This window comes from Schistocerca gregaria, chromosome 7 (assembly GCF_023897955.1).
Source record: "Schistocerca gregaria isolate iqSchGreg1 chromosome 7, iqSchGreg1.2, whole genome shotgun sequence".
Lineage (NCBI taxonomy): Eukaryota > Metazoa > Arthropoda > Insecta > Orthoptera > Acrididae > Schistocerca > Schistocerca gregaria.
Window position 1 is genome coordinate 332,123,932 of NC_064926.1, and position 22,766 is coordinate 332,146,697.

Genomic DNA, 22,766 nt, shown 5'->3' on the forward strand with positions numbered 1-22,766 from the left:
TCCATCCAGAATCCCAAAACTCTCACCTGGTTCAGATTTAGTGATGACATCTTTGTGATCTGGATCAAGGGTGAGGACACCTTACTCACATTTTTCAAGAATATGAACACAATCCTCCCCCATTCGTTTCACCTAAGGAGCCATCTTCCTCAAATACTGACCTCCACTTCAAAAGTGGCTACACACTTACCAACCATCAGCAATGCCTCCATTTTGACAGATGATACCCATCCCATACCATGAAGTCCCTTCCATACAGCCTAGCCATGCATGGTCATCGTATCTGGAGTGATGAGCAGTCCCTCTCCAAATAAAGCATCGATCTCAAAATGAGGTCTTCACTTACTGTAATTACAGTGCTAACCTTGTACAGAAACAAATATCATATTCCTTCTCTCCTTTTCTGCTTTTTCGCCTGCTCTCTCTCCCTCCCATCCAACCTTCTGACTGCATCAAACTGCCTACCCTTCCTCGCTACATCCCTGCATGCCGCCACAAGCAGCACTTTACTGTCACCCATCCCTATCCAGTTACTCCTCCTGATGAAGATGAGTGTGTCACAAGCATATTTTTAGATCTTTCTATGGCCTTAGATACAGTAGACCACAAGATTCTATTAAATAAATTAGAAGCATTAGAAATAAGAGGGTAGCTAATGACTGGTTTCGATCATACCTAGCAGATAGGGTACAAAGAGTAGAGACGACACATACTCCACATAGATCTAAACATTTAGTAAACCACTTATCAGAATCAAATACATTAATATAGGGGTTCCGCAAGGTAGCATATTAGGACAAATACTATTCTCGATATACATCAATGACTTTCCCAGTAGTGTTACTCGTGGCGAAAAAGTTTTCTTCTCTGATGACAACAATTTTATAGTCATTGAGAAAACAAGAGATCTCCTTGCAGAGAAAGCAAATGAAACTCTCAAGGAAGCTTATGAGTGGTCAATAAGCAATAAAGTGACAGTGAACATAAAGAAAATTAATGCCATGAATTTCAGTTTGAAGAGGAAAATGATAATGTTAATTAAATGTAAATGGCACCTTTATAGACTGTGTAACACACGCAAAATTTCTAGGAATGAATACTGATTCTCAGTTGAAGTGGTGTGAACACACAAAGGTACATGCAAACAGAATGTCATCAGCTTGTTATGCCCTTAGAATCCTATCATCAGTGTGTAATATACAGTGTCTTTTAGTTACATACTACTCCACTGCCCATTGAAATTTCTACACCACGAAGATGACGTGCTACAGACGTGGAATTTAACCGACAGGTAGAAGACATTGAGATATGCAGAATGTCATCAGCTTGTTATGCCCTTAGAATCCTATCATCAGTGTGTAATATACAGTGTCTTTTAGGTACATACTACTCCACTGCCCATTGAAATTTCTACACCACGAAGATGACGTGCTACAGACGCGGAATTTAACCGACAGGTAGAAGACATTGAGATATGCAAATGATTAGCTTTTCAGTGCATTCAAACAAGATTGGCACCGGTGGTGACACCTACAACCTACAAGTTTCCAACTGATTTGTCATACACAAACAGCAGTTGACCGGCAATGCCTGGTGAAACGTAGTTGCGATGCCTCATGTAAGGAGGAGAAAAACGTACCACCATGTTTCCGACTTTGATAAAGGTCAGATTGTAGCCTATCGTGATTGCAGTTTATCGTATCGCGATGTTGTTGCTCGCATTGGTCGAGATCCAATTACTGTTAGCAGAATATGGAATCGGTGAGTTCAGGAAAGTTATACGGAACGCTGTGCTGGATCTGTTAACAGATCGTGCAGCCACGTCTCGATCCCCGAATCAACAGATGGGGACGTTTGCAAGACAACAACCATCTGCACGAACAGTTCAACAATGTTTGCAGCAACATGGACTATCAGCTCGAAGACCATGGCTGCGGTTACCCTTGACGCTGCATCACAGACAGGAGTGCCTGCGATGGTGAACTCAATGATGAACCTGGATGCACGAATGGCAAAAAGTCATTTGTTTGGATGAATCCAGGTTCTGTTTACAGAATCATGATGGTTGTATCCGTGTTTGGCGACACTGCAGTGAACGCACATTGGAAGCTTGTGTTAGTCATCGCCAAGCTGTCGTATCACCCAGCATGACTGTATGGTGTGCCACTGGTTACACGTCTAAGTCACCTCTTGTTCGCATTGATGGCACTTTGAACAGTGAACGTTACATTTCAGATGTGTTACAACCCATGGCTCTACCCTTCTTTTGATCGCTGCGAAATTCTTCATTTCAGCAGGATAACGCACGACCGCATGTTACAGGTCCTGTACGGGCCTTTCTGGATACAGAAAATGTTCGACTGCTGCCCTGGCCAGCACATTCTCCAGATCTCCCACCAATTGAAAACATCTGGTCAACGGTGGTCGAGCAACTGGCTCATCACAATACGCCAGTCAACACTCTTGATTAACTGGGGTATCATGTTGAAGCTGCATGGGCAGCTGTACCTGTACATGCCATCCAAGCTCTGTTTGACTCAATGCCCAGGATTATCAAGGCCGTTGTTACGGCCAGAGGTGGTTGTTCTGGGTACTGATTTCTCAGGATCTATGCACCCAAATTGCGTGAAAATGTAATCACATGTCAGTTCTAGTACACTATGTTTGGCCAGTGAATACTCGTTTATCGTCTGTGTTTCTTCTTGGTGTAGCAATTTTAATGGCCAGTAGTGTATTCATATGTACACTCAATTCTTAGCTATGGCATTCTTTTTTGGGGAACAAATGCACAAAATATGAACACAATTTTAAAAGGATAATAACCAAAAATACTAGTCGAGTTCATTGCAAAGATCTGTTCAAAACACAGGATTTTAACTGCTCCATGTGAATACATTTACCAGTCAGTTGTACACAGCAAAAAATAACATTAGTAATTACTGCACAAACAGCTGTGTCGAAGACCATGCAACAATTGCTAGACTCAACTTACATTTACTAAGAAAAAATAAACATAAAACTCTGAACAGCATTTTCTACCATGGAATAAAACTATACAATGAATTACCAAATGAGAATAATGAAAGTGCTACAATATGCTTATTTAAAAAGGCAGCTAAAAAGTACTTGTTATGCAATACATTTTATACACTGAAAAATTACTTAGATAAAACAGAGTAGGTGTTTGAAAAAAAGAAACGTTATACAAATAAATACTAATAATGATTATAAAACATACAACATTCCATGTAACACCTTCACATTATGTTTCTTTCCTTTCTAGAACTACTTACCCCCAAGCTATGCATAGCACAATACTAACACATCTCCCTCTTTCTGAGCTCACCACCTCACTCATTATATACAGATGCTGACTCTGCTTTTCAGGATAGCAAATGGGAAGTTGTGGTACAGAAAATGACCCAGAGATCACCAGAGTGAGTGAGTGAATGTGTGTGTGTGTGTGTGTGTGTGTGTGTGTGTGTGTGTGTGTGTGTTTTATGAAACAATGTGTGTATAGTGTGTGCAGTGACTAATAGTGCGATATGAGTGAACAGTGTGGATTTCATTATTTTAATAAGTTATTTGTAAAAAAAAACACATGTTGCCACCAGGAGTAAATATAATGATTATCACTAACAAGAATTCTGTAAATGTACGCTGTCCTCCATAAGTTTGGAAACACCATACTGCATATTACAACAGAGCAAGACGAAAGTGATCTATGTGAGTTATTGGTTAGAATACGGAATAGCATGCTCAAATAACAGTTAATAATGACACGTACAGAATTGTACACTTCATTATTGTACATATACATACATATTGGAACATACTAGTATTGCTCCATTTTATGTAAACTGACGTTATCTGTCCAAGCAGTTCTATTAAATACGCCAGGTGGCATGAGTTGGCTGCATGGCTATGTAGAGGTATGATGTTTACATTTCTATTCACTTGTGGTTGCGTTTGCATAAAGATATAACACGCCGCGAAAGTAATTAAAAAGGCCCCAAAGTGCCAGACTGCTTATGAATCACGGGTAATGATAATCACTTTGCACCAAGAAGGCAATAGTGTCCAACAAATAGCAAAGAAACTGATGATTTCCATCAGGGGAGTAGTCAAAACCATACACCGGTATCGAGAAACAGGCTCCTATGGAGATTGTCCTTACTCAGGAGCACCCAGGAAAACATCAGAATGACAGGAAAAGTATTTGGTAGTGACCAGTACACATAACAGATTAAAAACTTTCCATGAATTGACTGCTGAACTAAACGCAACGAGGGATACACTGGTGAGAGTCAACAGTGAGACGACGCCTGGCAGACAACAACCTCAGAGGTTATGTAGCAACAAAGAAACCACTGTTGCACCCTGTCTACAAGAAGAAAAGGCTTCAGTGGGCTAAGAGACACCAACATTGGACAGCAGGGGGATTGGAAAAGAGTCTTATTCACTGATGAATCCAAGTTCAAAATATTCGGAAGTAAACACCGTCAATTTGTACGCCGTTTGCCCCATCAACGCTTGAATCCTCAGTGCGTAATTCCAACTGTAAAACATGGAGGGGGTTCTGTGATAGTATGGGGATCCTTTGGAGGGAATAAAGTTGGAGAGTTGGTGAAAATAGATGGAAAACTGAACCAAAAGGATTATCAGGCCATTTTCCAGCGGCATGCTAAGACTTCTGGTTTACATCTGATTTGGAAAGGGTTTGTCTTGCAGCAAGACAATGACCCGAAACATACATCTTGCTTGTGTCAGAACTATGCGAAGTCTCTAGAGGTTCATAAAATATTGGAAAACATGGAATGGCCGCCCCAATCCCGACTGTAACCCAATCAAGCTGCTATGGGATGAATTGGACAGGAGGATCTGACAACGGGAAATTATGAGTGGGTCACACTTGTGAGAGGTCCTGCAGCAAGAATGGAGATTAATTCCAACTGAAACCTTGGCATAACTGACACAGTGCATACCGAGAGAGTGCAAGGCAGGCAGTGATGAAAGCAAGGGGTGGCTATTTTGAGGAATCGAAAATTTCATTGTTGCATCTTCCTGTGTAGTATTTGAGCTTAATAAACATTTGGAAAACAACAAAATGCACTTTTATACTGTATTTCCTTTCCACTGTCTATAATTACTCAAAGTGTATGGAGGGTAGTGTATGTGTATATGAATTAGCTTATTTTAAATTGGTCTACGCTTGTAAATATTTTGACATGTTCTATATCCTTGTAAATACTACTTACCAACCACCCCTTGACATTACATGCTGTAGAATCCTGCATGGTGTTGTGTACGGCCCTATATATAATGTACTCATGGCTTTACTTATATCTATTTTGTGTGGTTGTGCTGAAGTGTTACTTCCATGCACATCAACTACTTCAACGGTCATTGCATCCTTCTTGAGGCAATTTTAATGGCCGGAAGTCTATTTTGCTGTTTCAGTGTACTGCACATCTTAAATGGAACCTATAACTATCTTTGGACTGGAATGTTGTACATTACTACTTGTAATTAATGTTTTAGCCCATCATAGTTTATAACCTTGAAGTATAACTTAAGAATATTGAAATTAAAATCCTATTTTCAACCATAAATGTGCATGCACAATGCCGGCACTAGTACAGTGTATATCCACCTTTCGCAGCAATGCAGGCTGCTATTCTCCCATGGAGACGATCGTAGCGATGCTGGATGTAGTCCTGTGGAACGGCTTGCCATGCCATTTCCACCTGGCGCCTCAGTTGGACCAGTGTTCGTGCTGGACGTGCAGACCATGTGAGACGACGCTTCATCCAGTCCCAAACATGCTCAATGGGGGACAGATCCGGAGATCTTGCTGGCCAGGGTAGTTGACTTACACCTTCTAGAGCACGTTGGGTGGCACGGGATACATGCTGACGTGCATTGTCCTGTTGGAACAGCAAGTTCCCTTGCCGGTCTAGGAATGCTAGAACGATGGGTTCGATGACGGTTTGGATGTACCGTGCACTATTCAGTGTCCCCTCGACGATCACCAGAGGTGTACGGCCAGTGTAGGAGATCGCTCCCCACACCATGATGCCGGGTGTTGGCCTTGTGTGCCTCGGTCGTATGCAGTCCTGATTGTGGCGCTCACCTGCACGGCGCCAAACACGCATACGACCATCATTCGCACCAAGGCAGAAGCGACTCTCATCGCTGAAGACGACACGTCTCCATTCGTCCCTCCATTCACGCCTGTCGCGACACCACTGGAGGCGGGCTGCACGATGTTGGGGCGTGAGCGGAAGACGGCCTAACGGTGTGCGTGACCGTAGCCCAGCTTCATGGAGACGGTTGCGAATGGTCCTCGCCGATACCCCAGGAGCAACAGTGTCCCTAATTTTCTGGGAAGTGGCGGTGCGGTCCCCTAAGGCACTGCGTAGGATCCTACGGTCTTGGCGTGCATCCGTGCGTCACTGCGGTCCGGTCCCAGGTCGACGGGCACGTGCACCTTCCGCTGACCACTGGCGACAACATCGATGTACTGAGGAGACCTCACGCCCCACGTGTTGAGCAATTCGGCGGTACATCCACCCGGCCTCCCACATACCCACTATACGCCCTCGCTCAAAGTCCGTCAACTGCACATACGGTTCACGTCTACGCTGTCACGGCATGCTACCAGTGTTAAAGACTGCGATGAAGCTCCATATGCCACGGCAAACTGGCTGACACTGACGGCGGCGGTGCACAAATGCTGCGCAGCTAGCGCCATTCGACGGCCAACACCACGATTCCTGGTGTGTCCGCTGTGCCGTGCGTGTGATCATTGCTTGTACAGCCCTCTCGCAGTGTCCGAAGCAAGTATGGTGGGTCTGACACACCGGTGTCAATGTGTTCTTTTTTCCATTTCCAGGAGTGTATAATCTACTTTTATTCAGTTGCACTTAGACATAACCTACGTATCACAAACATAATACAGCTACCAACTGAGGAATGACAAGTAAACAATAGTTAATGTTTTAATTGAGTTTCTGTACATCATATTTTAATAGTCATAGATAATTCAATTTATATTTTAATTTGATTATTACATTTGGATCTTGCTGTCAAAGATCCAAATCCATTGAATCTATGCCTATAAATCTGTTACAAAAATAAAAAAACCAATTCTTGTAAAGTATGAATTGTTGGTCAGTTTCTTTCTCAGTAATATAAACAAATAATTACCTGGCTATGTAGACGTGAACAAGTTTCAGTAAGTTCTTTCATTGTGTCTGCGTCTGCTCCTTTACTGCTGCCACTAGGTTCATTCTTAGGTGATGGCTGGAGATTAACCACCTGTTAAAAACAAAGTCTGTTTTACAATATTTCATTTTATTGTGTTCCACAAGTTGTTTATTAGAATATATTTACTTTCCAAGCATACGAAGTTAAATGAATCCTTTTGCAGCTTTATTGTAAATAAACATTTATCTTTGACAATTTTTTTATTTTACTTAGGATAAATCTCTCTCTCTTTCTCTCTCTAAAATGACACAGCTCTAGAAACTGCACATGGTATTCTCTGCAAGTTGTATAGAATGTAATAACCTGCAGAAACAAAGGATATTTTTTTATGCTAACTAGTAGAACAGGATCTACATTAGATCTGTTTGACATACACTCACACAACCAACAATAGCAGAATTGTACTACCTTCTACAATTTGTTACCAAGGACACAAAGCTAAGGTTGTTATAAAATTTCCAGTAGAAATGAAAGATGTTGACATTGTTAACCAAATCTTCACACAAATCCATTGCAGTCCATTGTATGGACAACAGTAAACATTTTGCTTGAAATTACAACCAGGACATTGTGAAACAAAACTCTTGAGGTACACAATTATGCCATTTTTGACCATCCAAATTGACTGATTATAATGTAACAATGGAAAGTCCAGGATGGAATAACAATATTGTATAGATTCTACTCAACACACAGAGGTGCTGTTGAACCAACAACAGGCACAATGAAAACTAGAAACATATTTAGCTTTCGGATAAAGCTCTTCTTCAGAAGCAGAACTCTCATGCATTCACACAACAGCAGCAACAGCAACAACAACAATACTACCCCCCCCCCCCCCCCCCACACACACACAAGTGTAATAAGACCAAATTAAGACTACATCTGACGTCAGCAGCGGTCTAGTTGGGGCGGGTAGTGAGTTGGCAGCATGTAGGGAGGGGAGGGAGAGCAGGGTAGGGGTGGGAGAAGATGCTGGTGCTGCTGCACAAGTGTTGAGGGGCATGGTAGTGACAGAACAGGACTGCTACCTGCAGTAGTGGTAGGCTGTGCTGGGGGAGGAGGAAACTGAAGAGAGGGGAGAAATACCGAAGGTAAAGGTCTTGTAGGTGGGATAGGTGGCAGGTCTGTATTGGAATGGGTGCAAGAAAGGAGATAGGCAGGTGGAGGATAGGGATTAGTCAAAGTTGAGCCCAGCGGAGTTAAGGGAACAAAGGATACGTAGTAGGGAGAGTTTCCACTAGTGTAATCAGGAACGCTGGTGTTGGTGGGAAGAATCGAAATGGCAAAGGCTTGAAAGTAGTCAGTGAAGTGAAGCACATCTTGTTGGGCAGCATGTCGAATAACTGGGTAGTTCAGCTGTGTCTTAGCCATTCTTGAAGAAAGACAGTCTGTTAGTTGTCATTCACATGTAAAATGCAGCAGTGTTTATAGCTGGTTGTAAGTATAACATAAAATTAATGTCATCCTCATGGAACACTGCCTTAATGACGCACTGTCAGTGCAACTGAGAACTAAGCTGGCAGTAGCATTTGTTCAGTTATGGTCAACCATACCAGACAGGTCTCAGCTGAGGAGCCAAGCAAAGTGTTGCATATAAATCTGTCTTCAAATACCTTCCCAATAATGACCCATCTCTATACCAACAGGAGTTAACAGGTGGACTGAGCAACTCAGATTATCAAAATTATCCTTTTTCCCTGTTCCCCCTCGATTAAGGTATGGTAACCCTAACAGAAAACTCCCTTGTCATCTACGTTAGAGGTTTTCTGAAAGGATGGTATAAAAAAAAATCTACAGTACTCAGAACAGAAGCCAACATATTATGTGATGACAAAGGAAATCATAAAGGCTAAATGATTTGGAATCTAAGATATACAAGATGTTTCAAACCCGCTATTACAGATTTCTAGTAGTTGTAGAGGGGACATAGTAGATAAATATTTTATAAAGAATCCATGTTCATAAATGTGCATTTGTATATGAAATAATTTTGAAGATCTAATCACTTTCAAATCTCCCACTTCACAGTTATGTACTGAGCACTATGTACTCTGCAAAAGGCCATGACATGGGCACTATTTCAAGTACTCTTTGATGGTTCTCTTCTACATGGTGAAGGACATCTTCCTTAAACACGAGAGTGTGGTGCATCTATAGAGTGCCACAGTCAACCCTCCTAGTTGTGAACATGCTGCTTTCTCACATCTATTGCTGTAGTTAGGCGAAAATGATATGTTGTTTCATAATTATGAAAGTGACTGACAACACCTGTATCTCAGTTTGTGCTTGTGCCATGACGTGGGAGATATGAAAGTGATCCAATCCTCAAACTCATTTTATACCCAAACGGTAAATTCCAGACATGGGTTCCCTACCAAAACTTTATCTGCTATGTCCCCTCTAGAATCATTGGAAGCTTGTAATAGAAATTGTGAAATGCCCTGTATAGAAAGCAGGTATTTTGAATCTGAGAGCTGTAAATAACAAGAAGGAAGAACTCGTTGGGAAGCTGTTTAGAAAGGAAATTGATATTACAATATCAATGAAGACAAAAAAGAAATTGAAAGGAACTAACAAAACACAAAAATAAACAATGTTTGACAGTAGAGCTGTCTAGGTAGAAAGAACTGTTTCCATAGTGACAATATTAGCAGAGAGAAAATGGAAAAATAATATGTTTTTAAGTTTCACCAATCTAAGTGAACGGATTTTAACTCTTACATCAAGAACAGAGAGAGGAAGCCTAACTTTGACAGCCATACATGCCACAGAGGAAAACAAAACAAGAAAAAGCTAAGCAGTTCCAGGAGGGTCTTCATTAAGTTATGGATGAAATTTGTAAGAATAGTTTCCTTATTGTGTTGGAGATCTTGGTGCTCTTGCAGGAAACACGCCAATTCTCAAATTAATAAAAAATAAAAGTGGACACACATCAAATGCAAATCATTAATCATCGAGAGAGAGAATATTCACAAGTTTATGACAAGAGGACAATGATTGACTGTGCGATAGACAATAAAAAATTAAACCTACAAGTAGTAGACACCAGAGTACATAGAAGTAGTATTGTTTAGATAGATTAGTTCCTAGTAGTTTCTAAAATGAGAATTTTTGCTGAAAGCAGTACAATGTTACATAAAATTACACAAAATCAATGAAATATTTACAAGATATATGTACAACAAGTCAAACTGATAAAATATCTGTATTAAAGCCAACTACAACTGTTGTAGAAATTGCTTGAAAATCCAATTAGTGGCGATATTAGCAAAGAATGGAAAATCTTAACGTTGGCAACACTGAAAGAAAATTCTGTCTAAAGCCCTACTAAACCGAGCAGAATCTCAGGTGGATTCAAAACTAGGCGAATACCAAGGTGGCTTCAGTAAAGGTCGATCATGCGTAGAACAAAGCCTTAACTTGAAAAACTCCATGAAATATTTGCATAGTACTTCAAACAAAAGTTATGTCATCGTGTTTGTTGACTTTAAAATAGCATATAACATTATAGATCGAGAATCCCTTTTTGAAGTGTTAGCAGAATTTGGACTAGATCAAAAGACAACAAACATCATAAAAGAAACGCTCACAGAGACAAAATCCAAAGTGAAATTTATGGGAGAATTGAGCATAGAATTTGAAATAGACACAGGAGTACGACAAGAGGGTGGACTGTCTCCAGTACTCTTCAATTGTGTTCTTGAAAAAGTTGTTCAAGAATGGAGCAAAGCAGGTGCACCAGCACACAGATTGGGACCAAAACGTAAGGGCATAGAATTAGACTGTTCAGCATTTGCTGACGACATGGCACTGATGGCCCAAGACATTACCGATGCACAGAAACAGCTAGAATTATTACAAGAGCAGGCAACAAAAATAGGATTAAAAATTTCATTTGGGGGAAAAAAAAAAAAAAATGCGACTGACATCTAAGATGCACCTTCTGACCTCAAAATTGGTAATAACTACACCTATTCAAATATTTAGGTGTATGGATTGCAGAAAATTGTAATGAAAAGAAATCTGCCAGATCAAGAGCCCAGAAAATGGAGATGGCGTTTCAGATAACAAAAAACATTTAGAACAAAAAGAGTCACTCATGGAACTGCAAAATACAACACTACACAACAGTAATTACCCCTGAAGCTATCTGAGACACCAAATCTTCAACACAGAATGCTAAAAGGGGAATTAGAAGTGAAATAATGAGGAAAATCCTAGGACCAAGACTAAAGATGATGTGCATTATCCAAAACCCAATGCACAAATATATAAAAATATCTCCAAAATAACAGAAACAATGCGCATGAGAAGAATCCAATTCATGGGGCATTTAGAAAGAATGGACTAAAACAAGTTAATGCACAAAATCCACACATTTTTAAAGAACAAAACTACAAGACCAAACTGGTACAAGCAGACAGAAAAAGACCTGAGAGAATTAGGGTCTCCAAATCTACATGACAGAAATGAAATCAGAAAAATCACAAACACACAGGATTTTGAGGAAGAAGAGAGGAAAACTAACAAACATATGTGGTCTACGCAATGAATGCTAGCCCATTCGTTGCTTATGAAGGAATAGTGGGCGAAATGGAAGGTCAACGAATGTTGATTACGCTTGGTCCTAAGTGAGCCATCCGCGAAGAAGAAGTAGAAGAAGAAGAAGGAGAAGAAATGGAAATTCCAGAAAAAATTCAAACAGAACGACATATATATGTAAAAGGAGCATAGCATCATCAACAGGCACACACAAAAGAGAATGAAGACTTGTTAGCTTCTGGAAGAAATCCTTTGACATGTCAGAGTAAAAAACACACACACACACACACACACACACACACACACACACACACACACACACACGTAGGTACCCCTTCAATATGCTGGCTGAACACACAATGCTTGGATTGCGATTTAGCAGCTGGATTAGCAAGGAAGCAGGGAGGGGGAGGTAGAGGGAGAAACAGGTGGGAAACAGAGCTCAGGTGTGTTGGCTAGGAGTGTGCGAGTGAGACGAGGCAGAAGCCTGGGCTAGGCATATGATACACAGGCTGGTGGGGTGCAGTGCATCATGAAAATGATGTGGAGGTATGGTGTGCAGCTTATAATCTAGTGAAATATCTCTACAAAGGTGAATGGAAAACTGCCAACAGAAATGTAATTAGAAAAATCGAGGTTAAAATACTATAAAGAATTTGTACAATTTTAATAATAGAACTAGGGAGGTTGGAGTCAGTTTTAAAATCTTTCAAAAATATGAAAGTTCCAGAATTATACAAAATAAACTTGTAAATAGTCAAATATAGTGGAATAATTCTAAAATGTAGGTATTTACATCTAATTAACTATGTTGGAAATACAGTCACACCAAAGGAGTTATGGAAAGCAAAGGTAATCATCATTCAAGATGGGAGATATCGTATTCATCTGATTATGAGACGAGATTTTTTTTCCCAAATTCATTATTTGAAAAATACTGGGTCATCTTAGATTTGCTGATTTAACTATTGATACTGAGGTCAAAATTTTCATTTTTTGTAGTTAGGTTAGGTTAGGTGTCATCTTACATTTGCAGATGAAGCTTTGGAAATTGAGGTCACATGCAGATTTATTTTGAAGACTTTGGAAAGGTACCCACTTGGCTGAGAACTAGGACAAGTGCGAAAAGTGGAGTGGTGAGTGAGCAACAAAATTTTATTGTGCTGCCAACCATGGAAATGTATACCACATACCTTGACTAATTATGAACACAATGCCCATGTTTAAATGGCAGTATTCCTGAATTGGTTTATAGTCAGAATTGAAATGACTTTAAAATTGGACAAATACTCAACAATAGTACACATTTCTGCAGGAGACAGTAAATTCTAGATAGGGGGCAATGGCATAATTATGAGTTTTTTGCAGGAATGTTGTCAATGCTCACCACGAGGTTTGATGCAAACAATAAGGGGTGTGTTAGCTTCTGTTTCTACACAGGCAATGCAAGACCAGAGGGCAGATGACATATCTGGAAGCAAGAGACAAAGGAATATTGTTACATTCTCATATGATATAGATACGAAATCTGTTATGTGCTTGGAAACATTGGCTGTGCTCTCAGGTTCCACTGTAATCACAACCTTGGAAATTGCAACATGTTCTGAAGAAACAGCCAAATATTTCTGACAACCCACATTAAATGTCACTGCTACTCGAATACAGAAATACAGTGCCTCTTTCCTCACCTCTCATTCGTTAGTGAAACTATCATCCAAGATGATGATGATTATGAAAAACAGTGATACCACAGACAAATGGCTTAAATAGAAAGCAAAAACGGAAGTGAAGATAAAAATAAATGTTAACTATTGTTTTGTTTATTTTATTTTCTCCTTGTGTCAGCATGTAGACCATCAACAAAATACATAAGTTATAAGGTATAATGTTAACTTTGTTATACAGATACCTTACATCAATAAAACAGTTTGAAATTTCAATCAGTCAGAATATGTTAAAATAAAGTTTCCACAACAAGCCTCTTAAAAATGAGGAGAGGAAAATTTTATGTGAAGGGGATACTCGGATAAAAGCAGTAATTATCGAGGAATAAGTTTTTTAAACTCATGTAAAATATATGTGAAAATGATATATAACAGGCTCAGTATGATAATACATGCTCTTTTATCGGAAGAACAACGTAGAGTTAGAAAAGGTAGAGCCTGTGTAGATGATGTATTTAGACTCAAAACAGATATTTTAGTAAAAATGAGAATGTACATTTCCTTTGTTGATTACAAAATGGCTATTGATTAAGTAAATATGGAAGAGCTGTGGAGCATAATGCAAAAGAAAGGATGTTCAAAACATCTGATTTGTGTAATACAGAATTTATATAAATGTCAAAAATTGTGTTTGATCTGGGATACATAACTAACAGAAGAAATTTTCATTAACTGATGTGCGTGGTGCAGTTGTAACTTCTCACCAATTCTCTTCCACATATACATGGATGATGCAGTTAGAAAATGGAAAGAAAATGTTCATCGTAGAATAGAAGTGTATAACACATGCATAAACACAATGCTATTTATGGATGTTCCAGTAATTCTACAGGATTATGAAAACAAATTTCAAAACTAATTTTGTTTTTGAATTTTGCAGATAGCTACAAAGAAACCAAGAGTCATGTCAAGGGTAGGGAAATATAAAAGCTTAGGCTGGAGTCATCAGCTGAAACAGACAGCAGATCCCTACAGAAAGTCTATTCCACACACTCTTCATCACAACATAAAATGGACTCAGTTAAAATCTGTTGTACAGTAATTTGCATGTCACAAACATCACAGAATGAAGGGAGTTTCTCTTTCCGGAGTATAATGCCATATATTAGGGGACAGTGCCCATTTTAGAGACAGCACAGAGACGACTCGACCCACCACAGTGACTGGCAAGCCACAGCCAGGTAGTTGGCTTCAAGTGCAGCTTATTGTCCCTCACTGCCATCCACTCCTCCTCCAACAACTGTGAGGATCTCTGATTCCCCAGTCGAATGATAACCTGTAGGCGAATGGCGCAATGTGTAATGATAAGATGTTCCCTGCAGGTCCCTCTGTCTGCTTGTTTATTCTTCCAAAGTGCAGAACACCACGTGCTTGCCCCCCCCCCCCCCACCCCAAAAAAAAGGGGGGGGGGTATCTGAACAGAGAAGAAGCTATTTGCCCGGACAATGACTCTTCTGCTTTAGAACTCTCAGGGTCGAACAGAGCCCTGCAGAAAATATAGTATAATAACAGGAAAGATGAATCCTGAAGACATGGTAGAGGAACACTACATATCAGCTAAAGGAGTTCCCTTATTTGAATCCATCAAAGTACACAATTTTAAAACTGTCAAGCCAATTTAAAATGCTAAAATGCGGAGATTTACATGTGAAATGTGGAGTGCAATTTTTATAAAAAATTGTCTAGCCTAAAGTAATGCTGGGCCTCTATAGGAGCCAAGGTGAAGGTCTGCTCCAACCTTGGTGTAAAACATTGAAACCAGCAATACTAATCTCTAAAAGGCAACCTTGTGCACCAATTCCATACAGCCTCACCAGTCAGTGTTGAGCACGAAAGAACCTTTCCATTGATGGCCACGCAACAGTATGATATGCAGGTTTGTATGGCATGGACAGTATTCTATAGGGCTTTCATGCCATGAGGAGTTGTGGCCTGACATGACTGGAGCAGACATGTTTGGTCTGCTACCCGTGAATTTTCACTAAAATAGTTTTAAATACTGGGTGCTTGAAGAGACTGTCTTTCCATGTTCCTAAGGTGTGGTAACTATCCACGTTTAGAGTCAAATGTGAGACCAGAAACCTCACTATGTCATTAAAATTAAAAATAGTCCCTCATCTCTGACTAAGGACAGTTTGAAATGGAATGCAGACATCTTAATTATGCGGAGTTTATTACTATGACAGGGCATGTAAGTGAGCAAGAAAAAAAAAATTCCCGGATTTTTTCCAGTTGTCCTGGTTAAAAATACACTTCCTCCCGGGTGAAAACACATTTTTTCCGTGTTAAGTGACAGTATATTTTCCCTCGAAGCTGCAAAACGTCTTAGAATGGTTATGGTTTTATAAACGGGTGTACATTTTCCCAGCACTTTAGAAAACGAAACTCATGGACAAAGACACGTTTTGAAAATATTTTTGATGTGCAGCAACATGTACGCTGCGCATTTTCGTATTACGAAAGAATACATAGGAATTCCACCAAACACCGCATCTTACTTGAAATCGAGATTGCGATGCGCTTTTGTATGCCAGTCATAGCTCATGTAATGTTATCTCGCCAGCCGATGACAGCGGATATTCAGAGCATAGGACACGTAATGCAGTCAGCCAACAGCAACATCACTGTTCAGTAGCATGAGCACAGAATAGTTTAAATTAATATACATAGTACTGCTACAAGAAAAGCAAATCTTTTACATATAATATTGGTCTCTCAGATTAATAATCTGCAAGAGAAGCTAAGCTTTCGCATATAATGCTTTTGCTTGTATTACACTAAGATATATCACACAAATGACCCAGTAAAATTTTTAATAATGACGTAAATGTCTAATCTTCAGGGTTGTAAATTCTTCTAAATGGCACATCATCAAAGAGCTGATTTTTAAATGAGAGACAGGCGCACTGTGATTTAAGGAATTCACTGTACATTTTCACACATAGTCCACCTTACATAAAAGGATATTTACTTTGAAAGTAACACTTTTCAAACCACCATTCGCAATATTTTCTCGCGACCTGTCAGTAATAGGTTCATTTCAGCAGTTGCCAGAGAGCGCAGGTAACAGGCGACACCGCGCTTGCGCAGCTACCATGATGTACATACGTACATGCAAAACATTGAAACGTCATAAATTATATCATAAAAGAAACAACACATGAGAGGATACTTCAAGAGCATCGGAATTTCATGAAGCATACTAAAATGTGCACATTTAAAGTGCACATTCATATGTCCATATTCCTGAGGTAGTGGTTTTCAGGATGTAGATTTTCTTGGAGCACCAGTACTGTATTAGATCATGTTTGGTTCTTTATTATGGCATAATGCCATGCGTGCTAGAAGATGAAAAAGTGCACTTGAAATGCAATGAACAGTTGAAACTAGCCAGTACTGTGGAATTAAACATTTCATTTCAAATACATTGACTGCCTCTGCAGAAAAGGTTAATAAGAGTCAAATTTCTTAAGCAGGCAGACAAAAATAACTTCACTTTCTGCAAGGCGATTAATGCTTGACTGGTCAGGATGGTGGAAATAAAACAAAATCTGAAACTAATAACATATTTTAGTCTTCTGTAATTATGTGAATGTATTTTAATTCACTTGCTAGCTCCCAGCCACAGACAACCATTTTGTTTTCATTTGATGTGAGAGTAAATGAAGGGGAAACAGCAAAATCACCAAATGTAAACACGGGTCATATGGAGACTACCCACTATAACTCAGACTGCTCTGCACATCAGCCCCGGATCTACGATATTTACTAACTGGGTCAATACTAAAAAAATCGAATTTTCAAAAATATTTTCATCCTGTAGCGCACATCTTCCTGTAAAGTCTTAAACATAAAACATATATGTTCAAGGAAATGTAAGGTATGTTATTTTGTCTCAAGTGTGCCAAAGTGCAGTGCCACGTGTTTTCATACAGCATTCTTCTATCGCACTTCACTATATTTCGCTCTGTGGAATTGAAACGTGTATATTTTGTAATGAGTGCCATAAAGCTATATTCAGGACATGGGGAGAATAAGAACTCTTCAGAAAATTTTCACTCTTTAGCATCTATTAGTTAATAACTTGCTGTTTTGTCTGACATAAAATTAAATATAGGATACATAACACCAATAAAGACAAGAGACAAGCAAGAAAGTACACATTTATTCAATCCTTAGTTCCTAGCATTTTTTTTCTCTCTAATCTTGCTACAGCTTTACATAGCGTACTTTCCGTTCTGCAAAAGAATCTATTACCTCATCTAAGTTTGTCAAACGTTTTGCTACATGAAAAATTGAAATGTCATTATTTAATACTGAAAAAGCTGTTAATACAAATAATACCCAAGACGAGTGTGGTTTCCCAATCTGATTACATCTATTTTGTCACTGCCTGCTACCTAAAATAAAATATTCTAATATAGCAGCAACTTTGTAACACACAACAAATAAACGAGACTGTTTTGGCACAAATTTCTTTCAGGGGTGCTAGTTCTGAATGGTTCGCAGGAGAGCTTCTGTAAAGTTTGGAAGGTAGGAGACGAGATACTGGCAGAAGTCGAGCTGTGAGGGCCGGGCGTGAGTTGTGCTTCGGTAGCTCAGATGGCAGAGCACTTGCCTGCAAAAGGCAAAGGTCCCGAGTTCGAGTCTCGGTCGGTGCACACAGTTTTAATCTGCCAGGAAGTTTCATATCAGCGCACACTCCGCTGCAGAGTGAAAGTCTCATTCTGGAAACTACAAATGTGTTCAAAATGTTCAAAAACCAACATGGATGCATTTCAAAATCGTATGAATAATTGATAGACCAATGTGCACTGGATGCTAGGCAGTTTGTGAAACAAGTTTTTTTTTTCCTCAAGAATATGAATTTGACGCCCCCTTTTCCCAGTAGAATCAAGCTGCGACTGCTTCCAAAGCCAACAGCCACATTCCTGTAGCCAGAAGTGGGAGAAACTACTACTCGAACGTGACTCATTTGCGCATGTGCATCAGCCCGCTCATAACTGCCAAAAGAAATCTAATACAAACAGCTGTGACTTCACACTCATTGGAGGCAATTTGTTGTTATGAAGCATTGCATAGTCTTCCTAAAGCCTTTGACACGTTTTGCTGTTGGCAGACACTTGCATGAGCATTGTGAGTCATCACCGTATATGGCGCGTTTCCTTTGCAATTTAAACTATTTTAGCTTTTTTTCTCTCATTTATGTTTTATTGTTGAAGTATTACTCTGCAGTAGCGGGATACAGTAGCATCCTTTCTTAGAGTATCGGTTCTTACGAGTCAAAATTACAAAAATTTAACAGAAAAAAAAAAAATTCCCGGGTTTTTCCCGGATCTCCTGGGTCGTATACACCCTGTATGAGCAGTTGCGCACCAGATGTCATTCCACTTTTGGGCAAAGAGAGATTTGACACAGATCCACATATCCAAAGCTGGAATCATGAAAGGGAATGGGGTAAGTATCTGCTTCTCTAGCCAACTGGTTAGCCAGTTCATTCCCAGGCAGCACGACCAAGGGTAGAGAGGAGGTCATAGATAGAAAGACCAAAGGGTGAAGAGAGTAGCATGGTTGATAGCCTGCAGGCTGCTCACTGAATCGGTACAAATTAAAACACTGTAGAGGGATGCCTGAGAAACCAAATGGAGGACCCTGTGAATGGCTAGAAGCTCTGCTGTGAACACACTACATGATCCTGGCAAGAAATGGTATTCTAAGCCAGTAGGAGATGTGAAAGCATATCACACCTTATCTATTGTCTTAGAACAATCAGTGAAGAAGTTGGTGGTTACAGGACTCCGGAAAACCATAGGAGTGACAGAGACCTTAGGACCCTTGAATAGATTGGTCTTAATCTGTGGTCTAGACACTATCCAAGGGGAGGTGCGGGAGAAAATACATGGAGTGCATTCCAGTGAATGGAGATGGAGATCCCGAAAGATGGAAGTGAGACGCATGCTGATTGGCATTCCCACCTGTGGGTGATTGACAGGAAGGAGACATCACTTGTTTGAAAAGAGGATGGGGTACACAAGATGGTGAGGGAACTGGTGAATGGCGATTGTGTAATAAACCAGGAGTTGGCTCCACCGTATATTGAAAATAGGAGTTGGCTCCACCGTATATTGAAAGTAGGAGTTGGCTCCACCGTATATTGAAAGTAGGAGTTGGCTCCACCGTATATTGAAAATAGGAGTTGGCTCCACCGTATATTGAAAATAGGAGTTGGCTCCACCGTATATTGAAAATAGGAGTTGGCTCCACCGTATATTGAAAATAGGAGTTGGCTCCACCGTATATTGAAAATAGGAGTTGGCTCCACCGTATATTGAAAATAGGAGTTGGCTCCACCGTATATTGAAAATAGGAGTTGGCTCCACCGTATATTGAAAATAGGAGTTGGCTCCACCGTATATTGAAAATAGGAGTTGGCTCCACCGTATATTGAAAATAGGAGTTGGCTCCACCGTATATTGAAAATAGGAGTTGGCTCCACCGTATATTGAAAATAGGAGTTGGCAGGCGCTGCAGTAAGTTGAAAGCATAACACAGCATCTAAATTCCTGAGCTGGAATGTCTGTGTTTGTCCTTTTGAAGGTACACATTGTCTGCCTCAGTGTGATGAGCAGCTAACTCTCTGTCAAGTTTTTCTATAGAAGTATCTTTCATTGAAGCAAATTTATTTCTAGCATATAGAACACCACATTTTGTGACACATATCCATTTTCGGCTCTTTAAATGTAAGGTTCACCTTACATAATTCACTCTTGTGTATTCCTCTCAAAACTGGCCCATCCTTTCTATCACAGCAGAGCTTGTACATAGTTCACAAATTCAGATATGACGGTAGAGAAACTTTATTACTTTCTTTACATGCGTAGTGTGATTTATAATGAGGATATAATGAAATGTGGTGTTTTTCTTTCTTTTAGTTTCTCAGGAGGGTGTTTGTTACCAGGTGGTGTTTTTCCCTGTTATCACTTGAAGTTCCAGACACATTAACCTGTCGATTGGTATATGCAAGTTTAATGAACATCTGGGACTCATCAATGATATTCATGAAACATCTGCAAACATGAAATTATTCTCCTTTTACTTGGAAATGTAACAAATGAGTAACCATATATAGTGATGTAAACTGCCTGGGCACATATAAGTTGGGGCAGATGCCCAAAATGTGTAAATGGACAAGCATTTACATATTTTAAAGATAATTGATAAGCATCGCTTATTTAAAAAAAAAAAAAAAATTAAAACTGATATTTTGCATTGGAAAAGGTATTTTGCAACACTGCTTCTGTAGTGGTTGGGTACACGAGTTGAAAAAGCTGCTAAGTATTGTTTGTAATAAGCAGATAAAAAAAGAGTAAAAAAAAAGTTTGTCCATAGTGGTGTCGATTCCGATTCCTCGAGTTCAAGAATTGCCAATTCTCTTGAAATTGACTAGTATCATAATCGAATGAGTACAGCATCTTGGGCATTGATTCTTTGTTAAATCTTTTTTATGTGAGTGTTCTCATTTTATCTTTACAGCAGTGCAATCATACAAAAGTATGATAAAGATTGGAGCAGAATAGAAAACCACAGTCTGCCTCAAATGTTGCTACATCTGACAGTACAGATACAAAAATGATTAGCTTTTCAGAGCATTCACATGAGGTTGGCACCGGTGGCGACACCTACAACGTGTTGACATGAGGAAAGTTTCCAACTAATTTCTCATACACAAACAGCAGTTGACCAGTGTTGCCTGGTGAAATGTCGTCGTGATGCCTCGTGTAAGGAGGAGACATGTGTGTACCATCAAGTTTCAGACATTGATAAAGGTCGGATTGTAGCCTATCGCAATTGCGGCTTATCGTATCGTGACATTGCTGATCGCACTGGTCGAGATCCAATGACTGTTAGCAGAATGTGGAATCGGTGGGCTCAGGAGGGTAATACAGAACACCGTGCTGGATCCCAATGGCCTCGTATCGCTAGCAGTAGAGATGACAGGCATCTTATCCACATGCCTGTAACGGATTGTGCAGCCAAGACTCGATCCCCGAGTCAACAGATGGGGACGTTTGCAAGACAACAACCATCTGCACGAACAGTTTGACGGCGTTTGCTGTAGCATGGACTATCAGCTCGGAGACCATGGCTCCAGTTACCCTTAACACTGCACCACAGACAGGAGCACCTGCGATTATGTACTCAATGACAAACCTGGGTGTACGAGTGGCAAAATGTCATTTTTTCGGATGAATCCAGGTTTTGTTTACAGCATCATGATGGTCGCATCCGTGTTGGGCGGTGAACACACATTGGAAGCGTGTATTTATCATTGCCACACTAGTTTTACCACCCGACGTGATGATATGGGGTGCCATTGGTTACAAGTCTAGGTCTTGTTTGCATTCACGGCACTTTGAACAGTGGACATTACATTTCAGAGGTGTTATGACCCGTGGCTCTACCCTTCATTCAATCGCTGCGAAATCCTACATTTCAGCAGGATAATGCACGACTACATGTTGTAGCTTCTGTATGGGCCTTTCTGAATACAGAATATGTTCAACTGCTGCCCTGGCCAGTACATTCTCCAGATCTCTGACCAATTGAAAACGTCTGGTCAATGGTGGCCGAACAACTGGCTCGTCACAATACGCCAGTTACTACTCTTGATGAACTGTGGTATCGTGTTGAAGCTGCATGGGCAGCTGTACCTGTACACGCCTTCCAAGCTCTGCTTGACTCAATGCCCAGGCATATCAATGCCGTTTTTACGGCCAGAGGTGGTTGTTCTGGGTACTGATTTCTCAGGATCTATGCACCCAAATTGCGTGAAAATGTAATCACATATCAGTTCTAGTATAACATATTTGTCCAATGAAAACCCGTTTATCATCTGCATTTCTTCTTGGTGTAGCAATTTTAAAGGCCAGTATTGTATTGATTATCCTTGAAACAGACAAACACCCTTTTCTGTAATAAGTGCAACTCGTCCTCCCTCGCATATCCGCAGTTTTTCCTATGCAGATATGGTCATATTGCTGCAGATTTATTCAAAATCTGTTCATAACTGTTCTCTTACTAAGCTGCAAATGATCTTAAATGTACATAATTATGATTACTATCTGCTCCTTGGACAGTGATTGTCCTTTACTACATTTCATTAGAGACAGGATTCATTGCTCCCTGTCAGACAAGAATGATGAACTACATGTTTGACAACTGTTTCAA

The 22,766-nt window shown here is 40.0% G+C and overlaps 1 protein-coding gene across 3 annotated transcripts in view; it reads right to left on the reverse strand.

Annotated features, from left to right (window-relative positions):
- The window catches only part of LOC126282198 (uncharacterized), a 190,674-nt gene that overhangs the window by 23,136 nt on the left and 144,772 nt on the right, over positions 1-22,766 (reverse strand). For all 3 annotated transcript variants that reach the window (XM_049981732.1, XM_049981733.1, XM_049981731.1), the window contains one exon: positions 7,210-7,320. In XM_049981732.1, the coding sequence (XP_049837689.1) occupies positions 7,210-7,320 (111 nt within the window). The remainder of the gene's footprint in view (positions 1-7,209; positions 7,321-22,766) is intronic.